At 47.5% G+C, this 18530-nt stretch overlaps 2 protein-coding genes across 10 annotated transcripts in view; both read left to right on the plus strand.

Annotated features, from left to right (window-relative positions):
• The first annotated feature begins 4318 nt into the window (after window positions 1–4318).
• On the plus strand, window positions 4319–8397 carry SPP1 (secreted phosphoprotein 1). Its single transcript, XM_080590556.1, has 7 exons — window positions 4319–4558; window positions 5714–5780; window positions 5886–5933; window positions 6526–6630; window positions 6784–6831; window positions 7097–7357; window positions 7747–8397. The coding sequence occupies exons 2-7, from the start codon at window positions 5727–5729 to the stop codon at window positions 8149–8151; spliced, it is 921 nt and encodes a 306-aa protein (XP_080446682.1). The 5' UTR covers window positions 4319–4558; window positions 5714–5726; the 3' UTR covers window positions 8152–8397.
• A 378-nt stretch (window positions 8398–8775) lies between these two features.
• Window positions 8776–18530, plus strand: part of PKD2 (polycystin 2, transient receptor potential cation channel) — a 29054-nt gene continuing 19299 nt past the window's right edge. For all 9 annotated transcript variants that reach the window (XR_013951043.1, XR_013951044.1, XR_013951045.1 and 6 more), the window contains exons 1-5: window positions 8776–9236; window positions 14853–14966; window positions 17270–17403; window positions 17751–18001; window positions 18295–18519. Coding sequence is in view for 2 of the 9 variants with exons in the window: in XM_080591463.1 (XP_080447589.1) it covers window positions 8822–9236; window positions 14853–14966; window positions 17270–17403; window positions 17751–18001; window positions 18295–18519 (1139 nt within the window). In the remaining 7 variants the exon portion in view is untranslated. The remainder of the gene's footprint in view (window positions 9237–14852; window positions 14967–17269; window positions 17404–17750; window positions 18002–18294; window positions 18520–18530) is intronic.

An 18530-nucleotide genomic window follows, 5' to 3' on the forward strand; every position in this document is an offset into this window, starting at 1 on the left:
CTGGGTCCAAGTTCAGGTTCAGTGGCAGGGTCACAGCCCATCCCGGCAGTCCTGCACTCCATCGCAGCTTATGCTTCACCTTCCCCAGCCCTTCTGGGGACAGAGAAGCACAAGCAGGATGTGGACAACAGGTCTTTTGTGCGGGTAACCACAGACCCGCGTGCTGCGGAGCATGGTGCAGTGCCTGGCTCTGCTCCAAATTCCCTGGTCAGTGCTGGTCCCTGCCAGGAGGTGCTGGGAAATTTGCCCTGTTCAGCATTTGCCTCTGGCACAGGTAGCAGCTTTTCTGGGGAGGCTGTCTGCTCCCCGTTCCCTCTGCTAGGTGGAATGGGTGTCTTGTGACTTTCCGGCAGTTTCGCAACGCAGAGCGAGGCGATGCTGTTCTTTCCATGCCCGTTCTGCACACGCGGACCTTTCCATTAGTGTCCTCTCTCCCTGGGAGGAGAAAATTGTGCTGCGGGGATAGGAAACAGGGGCGCTGAGATGGCAGGGGAGGGGGAGAGGGAAGTGACTCGTCACCATGCTTTGCAATCCTTGCTCAAAAAGCAGTCTTCTGCAAAGCTGTCTCTACGCTTAGGTTGCCCTCAGTTCTTGGATCATGAGGCATGAGCGGGCAGGGTGCTGGTGACTTTTTAGGAGCACACAGAAGATTTAAGCACAGGTCTTGTGGGCTTTCTGCAGCAGCGTTCAGGCTTCAGAGCCAACACCTCAAGAGAGCTGCTTCAGCCCAGCCCCTGCTGGGGTGCTACAAGCCTCACCCTCCAGCTCTCAAACAAGTGCTTTTTAGGGGTTACGTACACCACAGAATTGCACCGCTGTGGAAGAATCATGCACAGCTCTATGTGTTTTTGCCTGCTGCATTGGTTTCTAATAGTAGTCCGGACAGTTTCCTAAATTTTCCATTTGAAACAAATGCAATTCTTGTCCTGTCAGCTCGGTGCTGAAGCACAGCAGTACAGCAGTGTCTGCAGCTCTGCTCCTCGTACCAGGGACTACCGGATGGGAAAATAACACAACTGCTCTGTGCTGCTTTGGCTCCTGCAGCCACGCCGCTGGCTTTGGTATTAAATCACGTGAATTTCAGCAGGGAAAAATGATCCAGAAAAGTTGATTATTATTGCTATTATTTTATGTCTGGCTTTGAAAGCTAAGGGAGGAGACTCATCTAGGGCTCCATTTTAGGAAGCTACAGACAGCTGGGCTGTATTTACGCTGTAGTAGGAGCAGGCTCTTGGCTATCCTAGAGCTGTAATCTGGCTGAGGCCATCCAGCCTCGTGGATTTCTGGCCTACAGCTGTATGGCTATTTCTCAGATTTCTTTTCTTTTCTCTCTTTCATTTATCTATTTATTTATTTAGTCCTCTGTTTTTGAGAAGGCACTCAAAACTGCAAACAGGTAGCAGCTAGCCTCATAGGGTCAGAAGGAGCAAGCCAGTGGACGCTCCAGGTATAGGGGGAGGAAATGGCAGACCAAAGCTGGTGCTATCTGTCAAACTTTGGCACTTTCTCATCCGCTGGCTGCTTACATCTGGGTTGTTTTCCCAGAAAGTCTGCTTTCTGTCCCTATCTATCCCTCCTGGGCCAGCGTTGTTCCTGGAAGGGCGAGAGCTGGCGCTGGGTATGTGGGATTCTGAAATCCCCTTTGGTGCCTGAGCAAGGGTTAAATGGCACTCGCCTTGGCAGCTTGGCATCTGCACTGCACAGCAGAACAGAAATGTTATTGCCTCATGTATTCCAGTATTGGGTGCTGCAATACGCAGACAAGTCATAGGTCCCCGCATCATTCTGCAGTGGCCGTGTCACTCCACACAACATGGTTGCGGTGCAAGAATGTTTTGGTTTCCATCTGTTTTTCATAGAAACCGGTATTTTGCAAGCCTGCTTTTCTTTGGGATGCTGTAGATGCAGAGCAGTTGTTTATAAGAGCACTGCCAAGTTGGGGTTTCTTGGGTTTTCTCCTTGACAGCGTTCGTAATGCTGCTGAAAAAAATAACCTCTCTGTCCTGGCCTTAGTCACAACCATGTAGAGGATGCTGCTCTGGTCCCAGAGTGCAGCTGGAGCTGTTGCTCAGCCCGATGTGCTGAATGGGGTCCAGGGCAAGTAGGAAACCCAGGCTGGATTGTACCCAGAGGACTGACGACTGTGGGACAACAAGGCGAGCAGGGCCAATATGGAAAAGGTCAGGAGGGCTGACTCTCCTGGACGGGGTGTTTCAGGTAGCTGCAGGCAGGGGTCCCCCATGCCCAAGATGGAGCAGGAATTTGGGAGCTTAATGTGGGAAGTGAAAATGGTGGAAGTCTACCCCCTTTCTGCTCCGCTTGTTGCTTATCTCTGACAGGACGAGAAGCACTGCCTCCTGCCAAGGCACAGGAATTTCTCGGCTGGGCAAAACAATTTACAGGATGAATAACCACATAATGATGGGCATGAGACAAGTGCTAAATTTACTACAGCTCCATACTAGCTGATCGTGCATAAAATGAAGCTCTTTAGTAATAACAGTCGCTGCATGTCCTGCTTCTGAATTAGTGCAAAACATGACTATTGTTCTCCGTCTCTTACAAAATCAGCCCCGTGGCCTTGGCAGCGGTGCTCAGAAGCACAGCCATCTCCCAGCAGGCTGGAAACACCAGTTGTTTGCCAGAAACAACTCCCTGGGGTTCATGTCATGTCTCTTGTGAGAGACAACAGCCGTATCAACGTATGATTAACTCGGTGTATCAGCTACTACCTAATGCTGAAGCTAAAATATCCGACGAACACCCACCTGCAGCTGTAGGCCTGCATTTGCATCCAAGGTCTTTGGTAAACAGCCTGCTTTCCAAAAGCACCAAGCTGTGGATGCGATGGGATGACAGAAGCCATCTAAATCCTCAGGAAACCTCTGTTCCTGAAGGCTTTTATGCTTTAAAAATCTTTCACAAGGTAGTAAATTGTGATTCTGCTGCTCCAAAAATGAAAGCTATGACAGCCCTCATCCAAGTGGATGCATGCATGGGCTCATGAATGTTCGGAGCTGTTAGTGACGTCCTAGCTTTTTACCCAATTCTCCTACACTATTAACTTAAATTATTAAGGTGACATTATTAAGCAGGCTAAGTTAAACTTATAATTGTTGTTGATCTGAGCTCAAAAATACAATGAGGTAGTTCTGTGTGATGCTGTGGGGGACAGTTGCTGAGCTAACTTGGGTGTGTTTCTGGTGGTGTTTCCAAATAAACAACGCAAGTGTTAGTAAGCACAGGGTAACTGGTGACAGGAGCCATGACAAGGTGTCTATTTCACTGCTGCTAGACCAGGGACAGACAGCCATTCTCTCACAAAATGAACATCTTCAGTGATGTTAAGCTGCAAAATCAAACATTAACCAGGTATCGGAAATGAGGAGAAAGATAAGGGCTTTGAGACAGCTATGAATATTTTGCCTTCTAAAATGACTGCTGGGAAGGTTTCTCTGTGCTTCAATGGCACGCCTGTGTTATTTTAAAGGCACACCAGTTGGAAGGGGGTCTGCAAGTCTGGCAGCAAGTCACAGACCAGGCAGGGGGACCAGGCTGTCCAGGCCAGGTGCTATCAGAACAGACCTGTTGCCCATCGGCAGAGCTGACATGCTGCTCAGTGGGTGGCAGGTGTGGAAATTCATCCCACAACATCTCTTTGTTCCCAATACTAGTCATGGCACTTCTTGAGATGGAGTATATGCCTCGAATTTGGTCCTTGGAAAGGATCCTGCAGCGGGCTCAGTGCAGCAGACAGCTGCAGCAGGTGACTCAACTGGTCCAGCTGAAAGAGTGAATGAAACTGGAAAGGACCCAGAGGGGACACTACTGAATGGAAACGGAGAGAGAATTTCAGATAATGGCGCACAACCCCTTTTTAATTAGCATATCAGTGGATCTGGTGTACCTTTCCAAACAAGTTTCTGGAAGCAGAAAGCTTATTGAGACAGACTAATATTGTTTTCTTGTTCAGACTGAAAAGGCAGAAAGCCATCTTCTGCGCCCTGCCTTTGCAATTCCCGTTGCAAGATGTATACCTGCTGAGCAAATCTCCTTAATACCTTTTTGGGGAGCTTTATGTTCAGGTCTTCCTGCAGGCATTATGCATCCCTACCCCTTACAGAACAGGGCGTGAAAGGTTTCTGGGAAGGAGTGCTCTGCCTCCTTACAAAAGGAGGACGGATGTGCCCTGAAGTCCTCCTACACGATACCAACTGCTGTGCATTCAACAAACCTGCTGGTTAATGATCTTGCCCATAAGTAATGTTTTAACCATAGAGTGGCTTTTGTTTGCTTCAAAAGCCACAAAGCCAAAGAGGAAGTGTAGGAGAACGTGGGCAGGACGGTGGCCAGGAGCCTCATGACCTCAGCTTTTTCCGCCACGCAGGGATTGGTGGCCAGTCTCGGGGACAGGGTTTAAATTCCCCATGGTTGCAGATGCCAGGCAGTCAGGGACGAAGGGAGAAAGCCAGAGCTTCTTGCAGCCAACGAGCAGGAGCTGCTGCTGGGATCACTGGGAGCCCTCCTGCTACAGCAGATTCCTCCAGCACCAGAAAAGGTAATTTTTTGCTTTTTCACCCAATGCATGCCTTTCTGTCTGTAGCTTCACCCAAGGCGAGCTTCCAGAGCTGCATTGCTGGGCAGGAACATTTGATGCTTCTCTGTGGGAAAAGGTCTGCTTCTAGAGGGAGAAGGTGGTTGCTGAAGCAATACAAAGTACCACAAAAAAAGAAAAAAATCACAGTTTTAAATCTGTGTGCTGATAGATATCAGGAGGTTACTGAAAACCCTGAAAGCTTCCTTCTGCGTGTAACCACAGCCTTGTAATATCCCAGTTTCTCCTGGCAGGCTTGCAGTTGGTGCTGCATGCTACTGAAGCGGTGGGATGTGTGCCCTTCTCTGTGTATCTCTTGGGACTGCAGTACCTCTAATAGAGAGCCCTGCCTTACTGCCAGGCTTGTTAATATGTTTTAAATGTCTGTAGTAGCCTTTCGTTTCTGCTATGACTTACTAAAGTTTTAAATGCTCCTTGTTCATTCCAGAACTGGCTTAATTTATCAGGGATGTTGTTTATCCTGGGAAATGGTCTGTCAGCACCAAAATTTACTGCAGCTCAGCACTGTCCCACAGGCACCACTCTTTTATCAAATTGCTAAAACTGCAGTGTGAGCAGTTATTTCACTTCATCTCCTGCTTGGAAATGCAGCTTGTTCTGTTCAAAATTCTGCAGGGGAAACGAAAGTCTGTCCATAAAAGCGGTTCCTGTTCATGTAAAGTGAATTTACTCACAGCCACTCTAGTTAATAATTCTGAAAACTAGTTTTAAAGTAACTGAAAAACAAATCCAAGCTGGGTTTTTGTTGTCTGGTCTCTTGATGAAATGATGTTAACTCGATGATAACAAACCCTTACTGACCTGCATAGCACCTTATTTTTCAGAAGAGGTCTGCTTGTCCTCTCAGTGGGATTGCTCTCCCCACTGCTCAGCAATTTTCAATATCTGCTTTTAAATTTCTCGTAGCTTTTCAGTTGCTAAGTCATTGCAAAACCAGCTAGTTGGGGGACAGAGGAATAAGATGGCAATGGGCAGGCTGAATCCGAGTTAGAGAGTTGCTCTAGGCACAGTAAAGAACACCAGGAGAAAGAAAAAGCCTATGGCATTTTTTTTGTGGTAGTTTACCTCATTAACTTATCGTTACAACTTATTTTCCAGGTAAAACATCACAATGAAGGTGACAGTTCTTTGCTTATGCCTTATCAGCATTGCTGCTGCATGGCCGGTGAGTGCATCATAAATGTGTATTAGTGATCACTTGCAATATTTTCTGTGCACTTTAGCGAGAAGTTGATACCCATAAACCCTTTTTCTCTTTCCTCCCTTCAAGATTAAATCCAAGCAGCATGCCATTTCTGCCAGCTCTGAAGAAAAATACGTAAGTTTCTTTGTCCTTCTGTTCTATCTGTTGTCTTTAAAAAAGCTGTTGTGATTTATACTACTACACACTACTGTGGGTTGGATAACAATGTCTAGTGTTAGAAGAGCACTTCAGCCCACTTCCTGTGAATTTTGGAGTGGTGTGAGCAAATGATATTCATCTTGTATAGAGCTATTTGATTTATACCCCATCACTAACTACAAAACTTGTAAAATCAATTATTTTCTCTAAGAACCAGCTACTGCGTTTAGTTTGGGGCCTTGATGGTGAGGGAGATAGATCACTGTAGGGAAAAGAGCATGAGAATGAGCAGAAACCACAGCGTTTAGATATAACTCCAAATGTCACTAAAATGAGCACAGGCACATCTGCTGTACCATCCTATTTGGGTCTAACATTCATCTGTGATTGTGGCTTGTTCCCAGTCCTCTCCCTGTGGTAGGGGATGGTTGAGGACACATCCTGTATGAACAGAGTATGTGCTGCAGCTGCCACACCTGCGTGAACACAGATTGCACGGCACCAGTAGTTTCACCAGCTCTGCTCTGCTCCTTTTTTCCTCCTTAAAACCTCCTTTTTTCTCCTGAAGGACCCCAGGGGCCATCACTCGCACAGACAACACCACGACCTTGTGAATTCTCACTCTCAAGAGCTCCTGCAGCACCCGCAGAATGACCTGGCATCACTTCAGCAGGTACGCCCAACTGACTGGGGGAGAAAGTGTGGCATCTTTCAATGCCAAACCTTGCGATTTAGGATTAAGTGCTTAAAGAATAATGAGCTTGTTTATTAGTTCCACTGAATGTGCCTCTTTGTGCTAATATAGTGAGTTTTCTGTTGTTTTCAGACTCTTTACTCTTCAGAAGAAAATGCTGAAAATGTCCCGGTAAAACCGGTAAGTGTTTTGGATGGCTAAATGCCAGCTGAGCTCTGCAGGGCAGCCAGTGCATAGCAATACTTGCTCTCCTCAGCCAAATGCAGTTCTTGTGGTAACATTTCCCCCTAAATAAAGCAAGGCTTCAGGCAGGATGGGGCAAATTAGGAACAATTTGGGCACTTAGGTCTGCAACAGTGCCTAAGCACTGGGTTAGCAGGAGGGACGTTGCTCAGCATGCCTCGGTGTATGTTGATTTGACTGATGCATGGTTAATGCTTTCCAGCACTTTCCTGACGTGCCAAGCAAGAGCCACGAGGCTGTGGATGACGATAACGATGATGATGATGATAATGATTCCAATGACACCGACGAGTCTGATGAGGTTGTCACAGACTTTCCCACAGACATCCCAGTAACGGCACCCTCCCCTCCCTTCCCTTTCACCCGTGGGGACAACGCGGGCAGGGGCGACAGCGTGGCATACAGGATGAAGGCCAAAGCCAGCATGGTGAAATCGAGCAAGCTCCGCAAAGCTGCCAGAAAGGTGAATGGGGCTGTGCAGCGGGTATTGGAAAAGGGTGGTGAAGATGAGAATGGAGATATTATCATATGGGAGTCAGCTCTGAAAAGGATTGGCGGGAGGTAAAGGCAGGCGTAACCAGAGGGGTGCCTTTCCTCTGGACACCCCCAGTCAGTGAGGGCTGTGGACATGCAGAGGCAGGAGCACAGCCCGCTGCTGCAAGCAAGGCGGTAATGCGGGTTGCACTGCCCTGATGGGCTTGCACACAGGAAATCTGAGTCCAGGATCAGACCTGAGTTTCTTATAACATGACCGGTTTGCGTAAGTCCACACTGTCTCAGAGCAGAGATGTAGCACTGCAGCGCAGGTGGCAGGCGGCTGATGGCTCTTCATTTTCCCTTTGTGCAATGCAGCTCATTGCAGACGATGCCACAGAGGAAGATGAGAGTGCCCTGCATGGGGACAGCCAGCAAGTGGGGCTCTGGCAGAAGGAACTGGCTGCCCACCGTGCCCCAGGGAAGCGCGCTGTCAGTGGAGAGTGGCTGGACAAGAGCCATGAGCGGGACAGCAGCGAGCTCACCCACCACCAGAGCATGGAAAATGACAGCCGTCAGAAATTCGACAGCCCCGAGGTTGAGGGAGGTGACAGCAAGGATGGTGCCAGAGGAGATGGCCGCCACAGCTTGGAGAGCAGGGAGAGACGGGTCAGCGCAGCTGCCAGCATCCCCACTATTGATGACACCAGCAACCAGACATTGGAGAGTGCTGAGAATGCTCGAGAGCATCACAGCATTGAAAACAATGAAGTCACAATTTGAGGGAAATCTGGTGTGTTCCTTCTTTCTGTAATTTCTGCCAAAATGTGGGGCTGGGGGAGAGCAGATCTGCTGTGGTATCTGTAAACACAGAGTGCGTGGCAATGCCCAAGTTGGGGCGCACTGCTTCCTGGCCACCCAGCCAGGCTGTGGTGGGGTGCTGGGGAGCGGTGCCTCCGGGGGATGCTGCGCATCCTGCTGCCTGTGTATATTTTGTAACCGGATTTAAATAAAATCACAAAAAACCCATTCCTCAGGGTTGTGTTGCTGGGGGGGGGGGGGGGGGGGGGGAGAGCTGCGTAGCTCATGGTGCGAGGAGCTTCCACACGTACATGAGGTGAAATACTCGTCTGTGTGTGTCCTGTGATTATTTCTGCTTTTACCAAAACACACAGAACAAACCCACAAAACTTTATTTCGGCAGCGCCCGACTGCGTGGCGGGAGGGGCGCTGAGGAGAAAAGAGCGGGAGGGGCGCTCCCCTCAAGGGCCGCCGGAGGGAGGGAGGGAGAGAGCCGGCCGGCCGCGAGCAGTGCTGCGGGCGGACCGACCGTCCGACCGCCGGACGGACCGACTACATCTCCCTCCGTGCCCCGGGCTTTCCGGGCTGGCCCCGGAGGGCGGGGAAGGGGCGGTGGCGGCTGCGCCCCGCCCCGGGCAGCGGCGGCGGGCTGATGGCGGGCCGCGGCGAGTGCCGGCGCGGCCGGGAGCAGCTGGAGCTGGAGCGGCTGGGCGAGGCGGCGCGGGCCGGCCCCTGCCCGCCGTCGCCGCCGCCGTCCGCCTGCTCGCGGCAGGCGTGGAGCCGGGACAACCCGGGCTTCGAGCCCGAGGAGGAGGAGGCGGCGGCGGCGGCGGCGGCGGCGGCGGCGGGGGGGCCGGTGCTGGAGATGGACGTGGAGTGGGGCAGCCCCGCGGCGTCGCTGGGCAGCGGCGCGGCGGGGCAGGGCGGCGGCGGGCGGCGGCAGCGGCGGCGGCTGCCCGCGGGGCGCGGCGGGGCGGCGGAGGCTCCGAGCCGCCACCAGGGGCCGCCCGACGGCGCCGCGCCGCACCGGGCCGCCTGGGCCAAGCGGCTGGCCCGGCGCCTGCGAGGTGAGAGCCCCGGCGGGCGGGCTGCCCGTCCACCCCGCTTCCTTTCCATCTGCTTCTCCTCCCCGCCGCCTCTGCAGCCTCGCCCTGCGCGCACCTCGCTGCTCTGTGCCTCCGCGCTCTGTCTGCTCTCAGTGTGAGGCCGGCCCGAGCGGCTTCGGGGCCTTCGTGGCATGTGGAGGGCTGTTCCCTGCTCAGCTGGCCCTCTGGCTCCGGTACGGCAGGGAGAACGACCCCGGGGGTTCATTCAGGGCTCCCTGCTTCTTCAGCCCCCCTGCTTCTTGGGAGAAGTGTGAAATGTCAGCATCAAGGCACAAAGATTTACTGTGCCTAAGGGTCAGAGAAGATCTTTACAAATTAAGCCTTCTTATAAAACATGGATTTTCCTGTGTGGTGGACACTAATGTTACTGGTTGTCGCAGCGTCAGCAGAAGTGTTAAAACGCACCCCATTTGAAGCAGGGACTTGTAAAGCAGACGGTTCTGCGCCGTTTGCATCTTCACTTGTTTTTTGTGTGCATTCAGAAGCCGTTTGCTGTTACGACTGCTCTGACTTGAGCTGTCTCAAACCAAAATAAATCCCTCTGGATCGCTGGGGTGTTTTACCTGGGTGCAAGTCGGATTTGCAGAGGTTTTGGATTAGAGGATCTTTGCAGCAGGTATTAGTGGGAGACTGCTTCAGTGAACTAAGTCACTTTATAACAAGAGACCAGAATGCCCAGGAAAAAAATGTGAGTGATAATTACACATTATGTACTAACTGACAGTGCTCTGTTTGGAGTCTGCGGTGGTGTCTTTAGCTTAGTGAGTCACTGAGGTCTATAAATGGTTTGGGTAGGAGCTGCTTAACACAGAGAAAGTCAAGTCCTGGTATAGAAATGCACAGCTAACAGTGCTTCCTTCCCACCAGCCAGCGATGAGAAGCATCCTGCTGTGCGTGCTTGCAGCTGTGGTGAAAAGTCATGGTTCTGCGTGAGGCGAATGTGACAGCGATTTCAGGATGGCTCCAACCTGGCCTAATTGCTGCTGTCTCACCTCAGTCCTGGCTTCTGCTGGAGTGCTCAAAACAGATTATCTGCATTAGGACTGGTTTTGGTGCTGGTTTCTGAGTTGTTTTGAATCTGAAGTCAGAGCTAAATGCTCTGTGATTTGAGTAAGGTCAGAGTGCTCTCTAGGTGGAAAGAAAGTACAATGCTTTTATCCACCTTATGAGAGACCATTCTAGCAAAGGTTTGGTAAAATTTCTCGTTGAATCACACACAGTGCATCTGCAGCCACGGCTTAGCGCAGTGTGGGGTGGCTTGGGGAGCAGGAGGGTTATTTGGTTTTAGTATGCTTGGGTTTGGTTATTTATTTATTTTTTTTTTTAAGGCCGTTTGTGTATTTTCACCTAGTTCAGTGGTGTGAGCAGCAGTGCCAAGAGGGATCGTTTTTTGGCAAAGCTGCATGCTGTGCTGGGCAGAATGAGCCCAGGGCAGCACCGGTTCCTGGCAGGCATTGCTGGAGGAGATGTTCAGGCCCTGTTCTGCTGCCTAAAAGCAGCACGGCTTCAGCTGGAATAAGCAGTTTGGGAGCCGATGCACATCTGTAACTTGAACATTTAATTTCTGTTCTCAGGCTGAAAGATGAGGACCAGTTTTGGCATGGTAATGTTACACAACTGGTGTGCTTCTCTTTCTGTTACTGGGTGTGAGCAATTAATCAAGCGTGTGCTGCCTGGCAAATGGTGCCAGGTTCCATCTTCTTGCACTGTAAGAAAGAAAAAAGAACTGAAGAAAAAAATCTTTGATAATGGCTATGGACTAAGCTGTCTCTTGGTGTTTTAGACGGTGAACGCTGTTCATATTCTATTTTTAGCCGCAAAGTACAAAGAGTTGGTTTCATGTCCTAGGAATGTTCACAGTGGATTTATTCCTGTGGTTCCTATCTGCAGTTTCTGCTGATTTCTGACCCATGTACGTTTTGTGCTTACAGGCAAGTGCAGCCAAAGTTCCTGCAGTAGACAGGTTTGTTTCTGGCTCTGTAACCCCGAGAATGTTGTTGCCATTAATTTTATAGGTGCAGGAAATTACTTTCGTGCCGTAGGGGTACTGCTGGGGACTGTGTTTGCCAGCTGTGTGGGCAGTGAACCTTCTCTGGAGAATGTGATGGCTTCAGGCTACATAGCAAAAGGGCTGATTGCAAGCCTGAAATTGACACGGGACACTTGAAGGATAACTGTCAAAGAGAAAATGGAGGTTTCAGTATTGGAAACGGCACTCGGTAGTGACATTTCGTGGATAACCACGAGGATCTTCGAACACTGGGATATGGCAAACTTAGTTTTATTTGAAGATAACTAGAGGAAAATTAGCAGAGATCTATTTGATGAAATGCTGCTTCACCGGACAGGATGCAATACAAGAAGGATTAATCCTTTGGATACCAAAAATAATAGCGGTACCGTGGATAAGCAGGTTGCTGCTCATCAGCTGAGTGCTGTTAAATGACAGCTTATGCTTTGCTTGCTGTCCGGTTGTGAAATAGACATGCTAACAAAGAGGATTGCTGGAAACAGGATTTTGGTAATTGCAGCGATCAGGGAGACTGCAACAGGAGTTACTAAGTGAATAGAAACTCGACTGATAACGATTGTTTGTCTCTTAGTTTTCTGTCTGTGGGGCTTCTCATTTGCAATGTAAGCCTCCCCTGCCTTTGCAGATCTCCCCAGCTGCCAGGAGGAGAGGAGGAGGTGGCGGCTCATCTCAGCTACTGAGAAAGTTGTCAGAAGGTTTGATGGGCAAGGGTAAGGGCCGTTTCCAGAGCCAGGCTGGAAAAGTTATCTTCCCGCAGGAGCTGTGCTTGGTCACCCAGCCTTACTGTGTCCTCGTGTGCGTCAGTACGAGGTCGTGCACGTGGAGGTATTCTTGAGAGGTTTTCCTGGTTATTGTTAAATGGCAGTATCAAACGCCATTTTCAGCCATTCATTAATTGTGATAACAGTCATCCGATCTGTACCGAGTTGGGTTAGTACCGGCTCTGAAAGGAGTGTTAACTTCAGCTGGAGCAGGAGGCGGTGTTGTTGCTCTGGTTGTTTCGGGAGGAGGAACCTTTCCCTGGGGCCACACTGCTCTCCCTCTGCATTTCTGGGCAGGTGTATGGCCGTGGGCACCTGGGGGGTGGCAGCGCCGTCCCTGCAGAGCTACTGGGTGCCTTTGGAAGTTTTCCATAAAGCCTGACTAGTTTATGTGCCTTCTGTACCTTATAACCTTGGATTTACGTATATAAAGGGGTATGTGTGTGTGTGTGTATATGTCCATTGCGTGTGTATATTACAAGTGCATATATACATATACATGCAAACTACTTTTATGCATGCAAACAGATTTTAATTTCCTGTGTTACCTGCGTAACAAATGTATATAAGGAATGAAATGAAATAATTAATCAAGGCTAGAAACAACGTTTTTGGTACTCACATTAGATGTCAACTTAAATCCAGCACTGCCTATCACCACTATGCATTTAGATGCATCTGAAATAATATTCTAATGCAGTAAAAAATGGAAGTACTGTGTGTGTTTGCTAAAAACGTGGCAGCTAATGAATGCTTCAAGCTAGCTATTGGGTAAATCCAAAGTTCATTTAACAGAAAGATCATTATGCGATCTCTGGTGCTGGTTTTTGTTTTCTTTTGTTTTGTTTTTTTTTTCATATGAAACTTCTTGTTCTTTGCTGACTTGTAACGGTTTTCTAAAAGGACAGAAATGAAGCTTGCAAGCTTTCTCCACATTTCTTGCTGGTGAGTAATGTGCTGACAGCCTGGACACAGCTCTCGCCAGCTCAGCTCACTGCCTGCTCCAGCCTTTTCTTCCTCTCTCCTGCAGTGTTTTCCTGGTTTTATTATGAGGGTTGCTAGTGCAACGTACTGCTGGATTAAGGGCTGAATTTGTTGCCTTCTGTGCTACTAGTGACTCTGTAAACCTTCTTGGTTTTGTGTTTCTGCCTTCCAGAATGACCTAATGGTGAGGATTTGGCGTTTCGTGTAGTAAAGCAGCAGTCCTTACTCGTAAATTTTCAGACTTACCCTTAAAGAACAGCTTTGGAAATGTTCCTTTCTTCTGGGGGCCGATGCCAGTGAAGGGTGTAATTAAGGGTGTAATTAACCAATCAAGGAGCATGAGCAGAGATCAGCGCGAAGGCTGTCGGTGCTTGCTGGGCATATGCGCGAGAGGTTTCCCAGTTGACTTTGTGGTTAGGTCACAACTCAGTCTGTGGTAGCTGCAAGGCTTCTGCAAACATCAGGCGCCTTAATGCTTTCTGAATAAAACTCCTCGTCAGGCTGAGTGAAGAGCTTCCTCATTCCTGACTTTCTGTTAGCAGATGGAGCTCTTCGGCGGGAGCAGCTTAGCCCTTTGGCTGTCCTGGTCTGGGCGGCAGAGGTTGTAAAGCAACCAGACCCTCTCCTCCTTGTCAGCTTTATAGCTTGTTTTGGCTATCTCTTGTTGCTGTTCCATTCCCTTCAAATTACTGTGGCATGATGGAAGGATCCAAGATTTTTTCCTAGGAATTTTGGGGTCACTTCATTTCCGTCTACTGGCAACATGAAGAATGTTTGAAAAGGTTGGCAGTTTAAGATGCCTGATAAGGCAAAGAGTGGAATTTTGGCAGTCTGCTGTAGGAGTTAAATATTATTTCTATATGCTTTTCCTTCCACCGTAAACTAAGGTCAAATTTATTTAGGCTTAAATAAAGATAAATTCCCTGAAGGTAGCAATCCTGGACTGAACAGCACCAGCTGTTCCCATTTTTGTTCTGTTCCGGTATTAGGCACAGGAAATCAGCGTGGTTGCTACTAACTGCTTTCCACTCTCATGCATTTTACTCTTAACAACTCCATTTAATAGATCCTTTTGCTTTTCTGTCACCCTTTTGGAAGTATTGAGCACCATCCAGTGAGTTCTTATACACTCTTGTCTTGAGAATGCTGGGTGTAATGCCACGAAGCTAGTAGCACACAGATGTTGTAACGCAGTCGTCCAGTTTGACAGCTCAACATCAGCTGGTCCTGTAGGCTGCTGCTAAATTTTTGCTGTGCAAGGAAAGAAACATGAGGTTACAACATATTTTCTTTACAGGTGTTTGACAGACCTACCATCCCTTTCAGGTAGAAAGTTATTTAGAATTACTAATAAAGGTTCAGTACTGAATGTGCATTTTCATTCATCCGATAATGCTTTTCATATTAAAATCGGATAAAAACAACATGAATTTTAGCATATCTTGGAGGATGGCTACCTGTGCATGCCTTTGTATACTTGGGTGTGTTTTCATACCACCTAATTTAAGTGGCAGCACTTCTGGCAGATATTCAGCAGCTTCCACAAGAGTTCTGCTGCACTGTTAGTAAATGATTATAGTCCCTCATGAGTAGCTAGCACTGCTGCGGGCCCAGTTCGACTTGCACAATGGTAACGAGAGAAGCAGTTTTTGCTTGAGCTTAGATCAGTTTAAAATCCAGCACAGAACCTGTGGCAGACATGACGTGGGTGAAGCTTTCAAAGCCACTCGACTAACTGTGCCACTTGTGTATCTGGTCTCAGACCCCTGTGTGTATCACTGTGTGTGTTTTTCTTAAAAGGTCTGTGGGGCACAAGACTCATGGAAGAAAGCAACACCAGCAGAGAGCGATACCTGAAAAGTGTTTTACGGGAGTTGGTTACATACATGATTTTCCTTGTGGTCTTGTGTGTCCGTAAGTACCCTTCAGCATTAATGCATGTGGTTCCTTATGCTCGAGTGTATGTGGATCACTGGAGACTTGTATGATTTTAGTGTCATTTGTCTTGTTATCTTTCATATGAAACACAGTAAGGCTCTGCTTATGAGTGTTATGTCCAAGTACGCGAGACATGGCTGTCTGGTTCAAGGTTTGCAATCTTACTGACTGCCTAGAGAGGAAGCAGAATGCAAACCTCCACTCACTTCTTAAAAAATTATTATTTTATTTGTCTTTTAAGCACATGACTGGTTTTAGGTATGTACTCTAGAGTCCACGCAAGATACTGTTAGTCAATTTTACTAAAGACATGCTTGAGGAAAAACAGGCAGAAGTGAGGAGTTTGATGGATCTCCAGCCTAATGCACATAATGTTCATGGACCCAAAATGGGCTTTAAGGTGTAACATAACAGATCTGAGGGTAGTTTTTTTTTTTGGTTTTTTTTTTTTTTTTTTCTGGGCATACGAACTTAGATTTAAATCTTTATTTTTTTATATATTAATTGCCAAAACAAGGTGTGTTCATATATTTGCATAACAATCAGCAAGTCAGTGCAAAATAAAACTTGATGTGGTGTTGATGAAATAGATGTTTTACTTAGTTACTAGTGAGAATAACAAAAAAATCTGTGTGCATTAAGTTAGTGTAACCTGGTGGGTTACCCCCAGTTCTTAGCAAGCGCAGTTCTGTTCTAAATGTCCACAGTGTAAATGGCTTTCAAGTTGTCATTTTTGATCAGCTCTAACAGGGCAAGGTGCTGTTGTTATTTCTGGGGAATTAAAACCTTTTTTTTTTTTTTTCCCCTGAAGACAGACAGACAGACAGACAAACAAAAAAAAAAAACAGCTCTGGGAGCAAGTGCCTTGCTTGTTCACAGCACAATTACTAAAACAAAAAACAAGCCTTATTCTGGTGACAAAACTCACAGCTGTTTAGGTGATGTACAGCACGAATGATTATGTACTAACTCTAATGTTTATTTCCTTCCTGAGACATTTAGGAGTGCTTGGTGCAGGTTTATGGACAAGGGATTGTAAGGCTGCTTGTGGCTCAACCACTGGGAGAGGTGTAGCATGAGGGACTTGAATGAGAACACATTTGTCTTTGGTGGGAACAGCTTGCTTACAGACTGTTCATAATTCATTCTGCTGTAGAAAATATTTCTGGTAACAGAATGTGGGGAAAAATGTAGTATGCCAAATGTGTACGGACACTGCTAACTCATTAAGTTTTTTTTAAGTACGATCTCTTTTAATTTTACACTTAAGCAGTAACTATGGGACAGTCTGGTCTTTGGTGTGACACGCCTTAGGAGGGTGCTTTCTGCTTCTGGCCAAATGCTATTAGCAATCCTTGTGTTATTTATTTTTGAGAGAATCCAGGTATTCCACAATTGAGGCTCACATGCAACGTGCCACGCAGCAGGAGACGTTTACTAAAAATAGTTCTTGTTCTCCATTTGCTAAAGAAAACGTGCTTTTTTCCCTATAATAAAATATTTCTGTAAGTTTGTGAGAACAGATGAAAATTGTTCACCATAGATGTGATCTTTCAAGCTTCTCTGGGTTTTAGCCTTGAAATGGTTTTAAGTATTTATAGGCAGTAGCAGTACCAGTGCCAGAGACTGCTTTCTCAAGCCGTCAGGGCTTTGTATGTCATTTTATAATTTATGCTCTGTGGTCCTCAGCCTCATGCTTGGCCCAGCGCGAGGGAAAGAAGTAGCATGCAGCCATTATTTTCTGCGGAGAGATTCTCTTATAAGCACTGCACACCTTGGGTGGAGTTTTGTTGTCTAACAACACACGTTCAGTGTTGTTTGTCATGCCCCACGCTGCCTACGTTGAGTATCATTTTCTGCTGTAGCAGGACATGGTTCTTCCAACACCTTGCATCATCCATTCCAGCTCTCTGCCGAGGCCTTGGATAGCTCAGGACACCTCAAATGGCACTAGCTGCCTCTCTTCAGGCTGCTGAGTCCTGCCTTTGTGGTTCTTGGTGTTGGGTTTTGTAGGAGCATTAATTGCAAGTGAGGTGTGGGAAGGAGAACTGTGTGTTCTGAACTGGTTGATCGATCTGTTCTTCGCTGCTTTTTATATTGTAATCACAGCTGACAGACAATTGCTGCTTGGTGTGGGCTTTGTTCTGAAACTTAGACTTTTTAGTGCAGAATCTATGCAAGTGCAACCCGATCTGTCCAAAACAAGTGAATAGGTACTCTTTGTCTTTTTCTTCCCCCTGCCCCCTTTAAACTCTACCCCCTACCCAAATCTCTTGCAGTGACTTACGGGACAGTGAGTTCCAGTATGTATTACTACACGAGGGTTATGTCACAGCTCTTCCTGGAAACACCTGTCTCGAAAATGGAGAAAACTGACTTCAAAACGTTGTCCACAATGGACGACTTCTGGAAGGTAATACTATAAACAAATTGTTACCTTGCTGCTGCTGTGACTTGTTTCTCCTGTCTTGGCCTGTAAATTCAATCTGCAAGCTCTTTTTTTCTAGCATGACGGGGTTGGTTCACGAAGACCTCTTTGTCAAAGCGATGGAACAAAGTTGGCCTTCAATATGTGAAGGTAATGCTAGGCTAGGTAATGCTAGTAGGGCAGGGCAGGGCTGGGGAATGTCTCTGGAGGACAGCTAACAGTAAGACCTTTGCCTTAACATCAAAAAAAAATATTCTTACATTTCCACAGAATTAAGATGTATAAAAACAGTGCTGGCAACATGCAAACTAAAATTCTGTGTTCCTCCGCAGTTCACAGAAGGTCCTCTGCTGGATGGTCTTTACTGGGATATGTGGTACAACAACAAAACCATGGCAGAAAACAAAAGCTTCATTTATTATGAGAACCTGCTCCTAGGGGTGCCTCGCATTCGGCAGCTGAAAGTGAGAAATGGTTCGTGCTCCATACCCGAGGATCTAAAGGATGAAATCAAAGACTGCTACGATGTCTATTCTGTAGCTAATGAAGATACTGCACCTTTTGGGCTTCGAAATGGGACAGCGTACGTAGTACTCTTTGTCACATAGATGTATGTTTTTTCTGATTGGGTTATGCTGGATGGTATGGTTAGTCACTTCTCAGGGGCAACTCTGGAATTGCTTTATGTTCTGTCTGTAAAGCCAGCTAAAATCCAGTTTGTAAAGCTACCTAAATCCAGCAAACTGTGAAGTCTACTCCTGAAGAAACCTTACCAAACTTGGTGGTGGGTTTTTTTGGTCAGATTTTATTTGTTTTGTTAATTGTAAGTTGAAAGTGGAAGGATTAACATGCTCTGTCTCACTACTTCTGAACTAGTTGGACGTACACCAACGAGAAGGATTTGAATGGGAGCAGCCACTGGGGCTTGCTCGCCACGTACAGCGGGGCTGGTTATTACCAAGACCTCTCAAGGAGCAGGGAAGTGACAGCTGTGCAGATTGCCAGCCTTAAGAAAAACCTGTGGCTGGACAGAGGGACGAGAGCAGCTTTCATTGATTTCTCCGTATACAATGCGAACATCAACCTATTCTGCGTTGTAAGGTATGCACAGA

The sequence above is a fragment of the Anser brachyrhynchus genome (assembly GCF_964034855.1).
Source record: "Anser brachyrhynchus genome assembly, chromosome: 4".
NCBI classification, from domain to species: Eukaryota; Metazoa; Chordata; class Aves; order Anseriformes; family Anatidae; genus Anser; species Anser brachyrhynchus.

Bases quoted from the DNA above. Each gene is read 5' to 3' on its own strand.
- SPP1 (XM_080590556.1), top strand. From the start codon at position 5,727: ATGAAGGTGACAGTTCTTTGCTTATGCCTTATCAGCATTGCTGCTGCA. The intron at 5,934-6,525 runs GTAAGTTTCTTT...TTTCTCCTGAAG, and splicing joins CCAGCTCTGAAGAAAAATAC to GACCCCAGGGGCCATCACTC. The intron at 6,631-6,783 runs GTACGCCCAACT...TGTTGTTTTCAG, and splicing joins ACCTGGCATCACTTCAGCAG to ACTCTTTACTCTTCAGAAGA.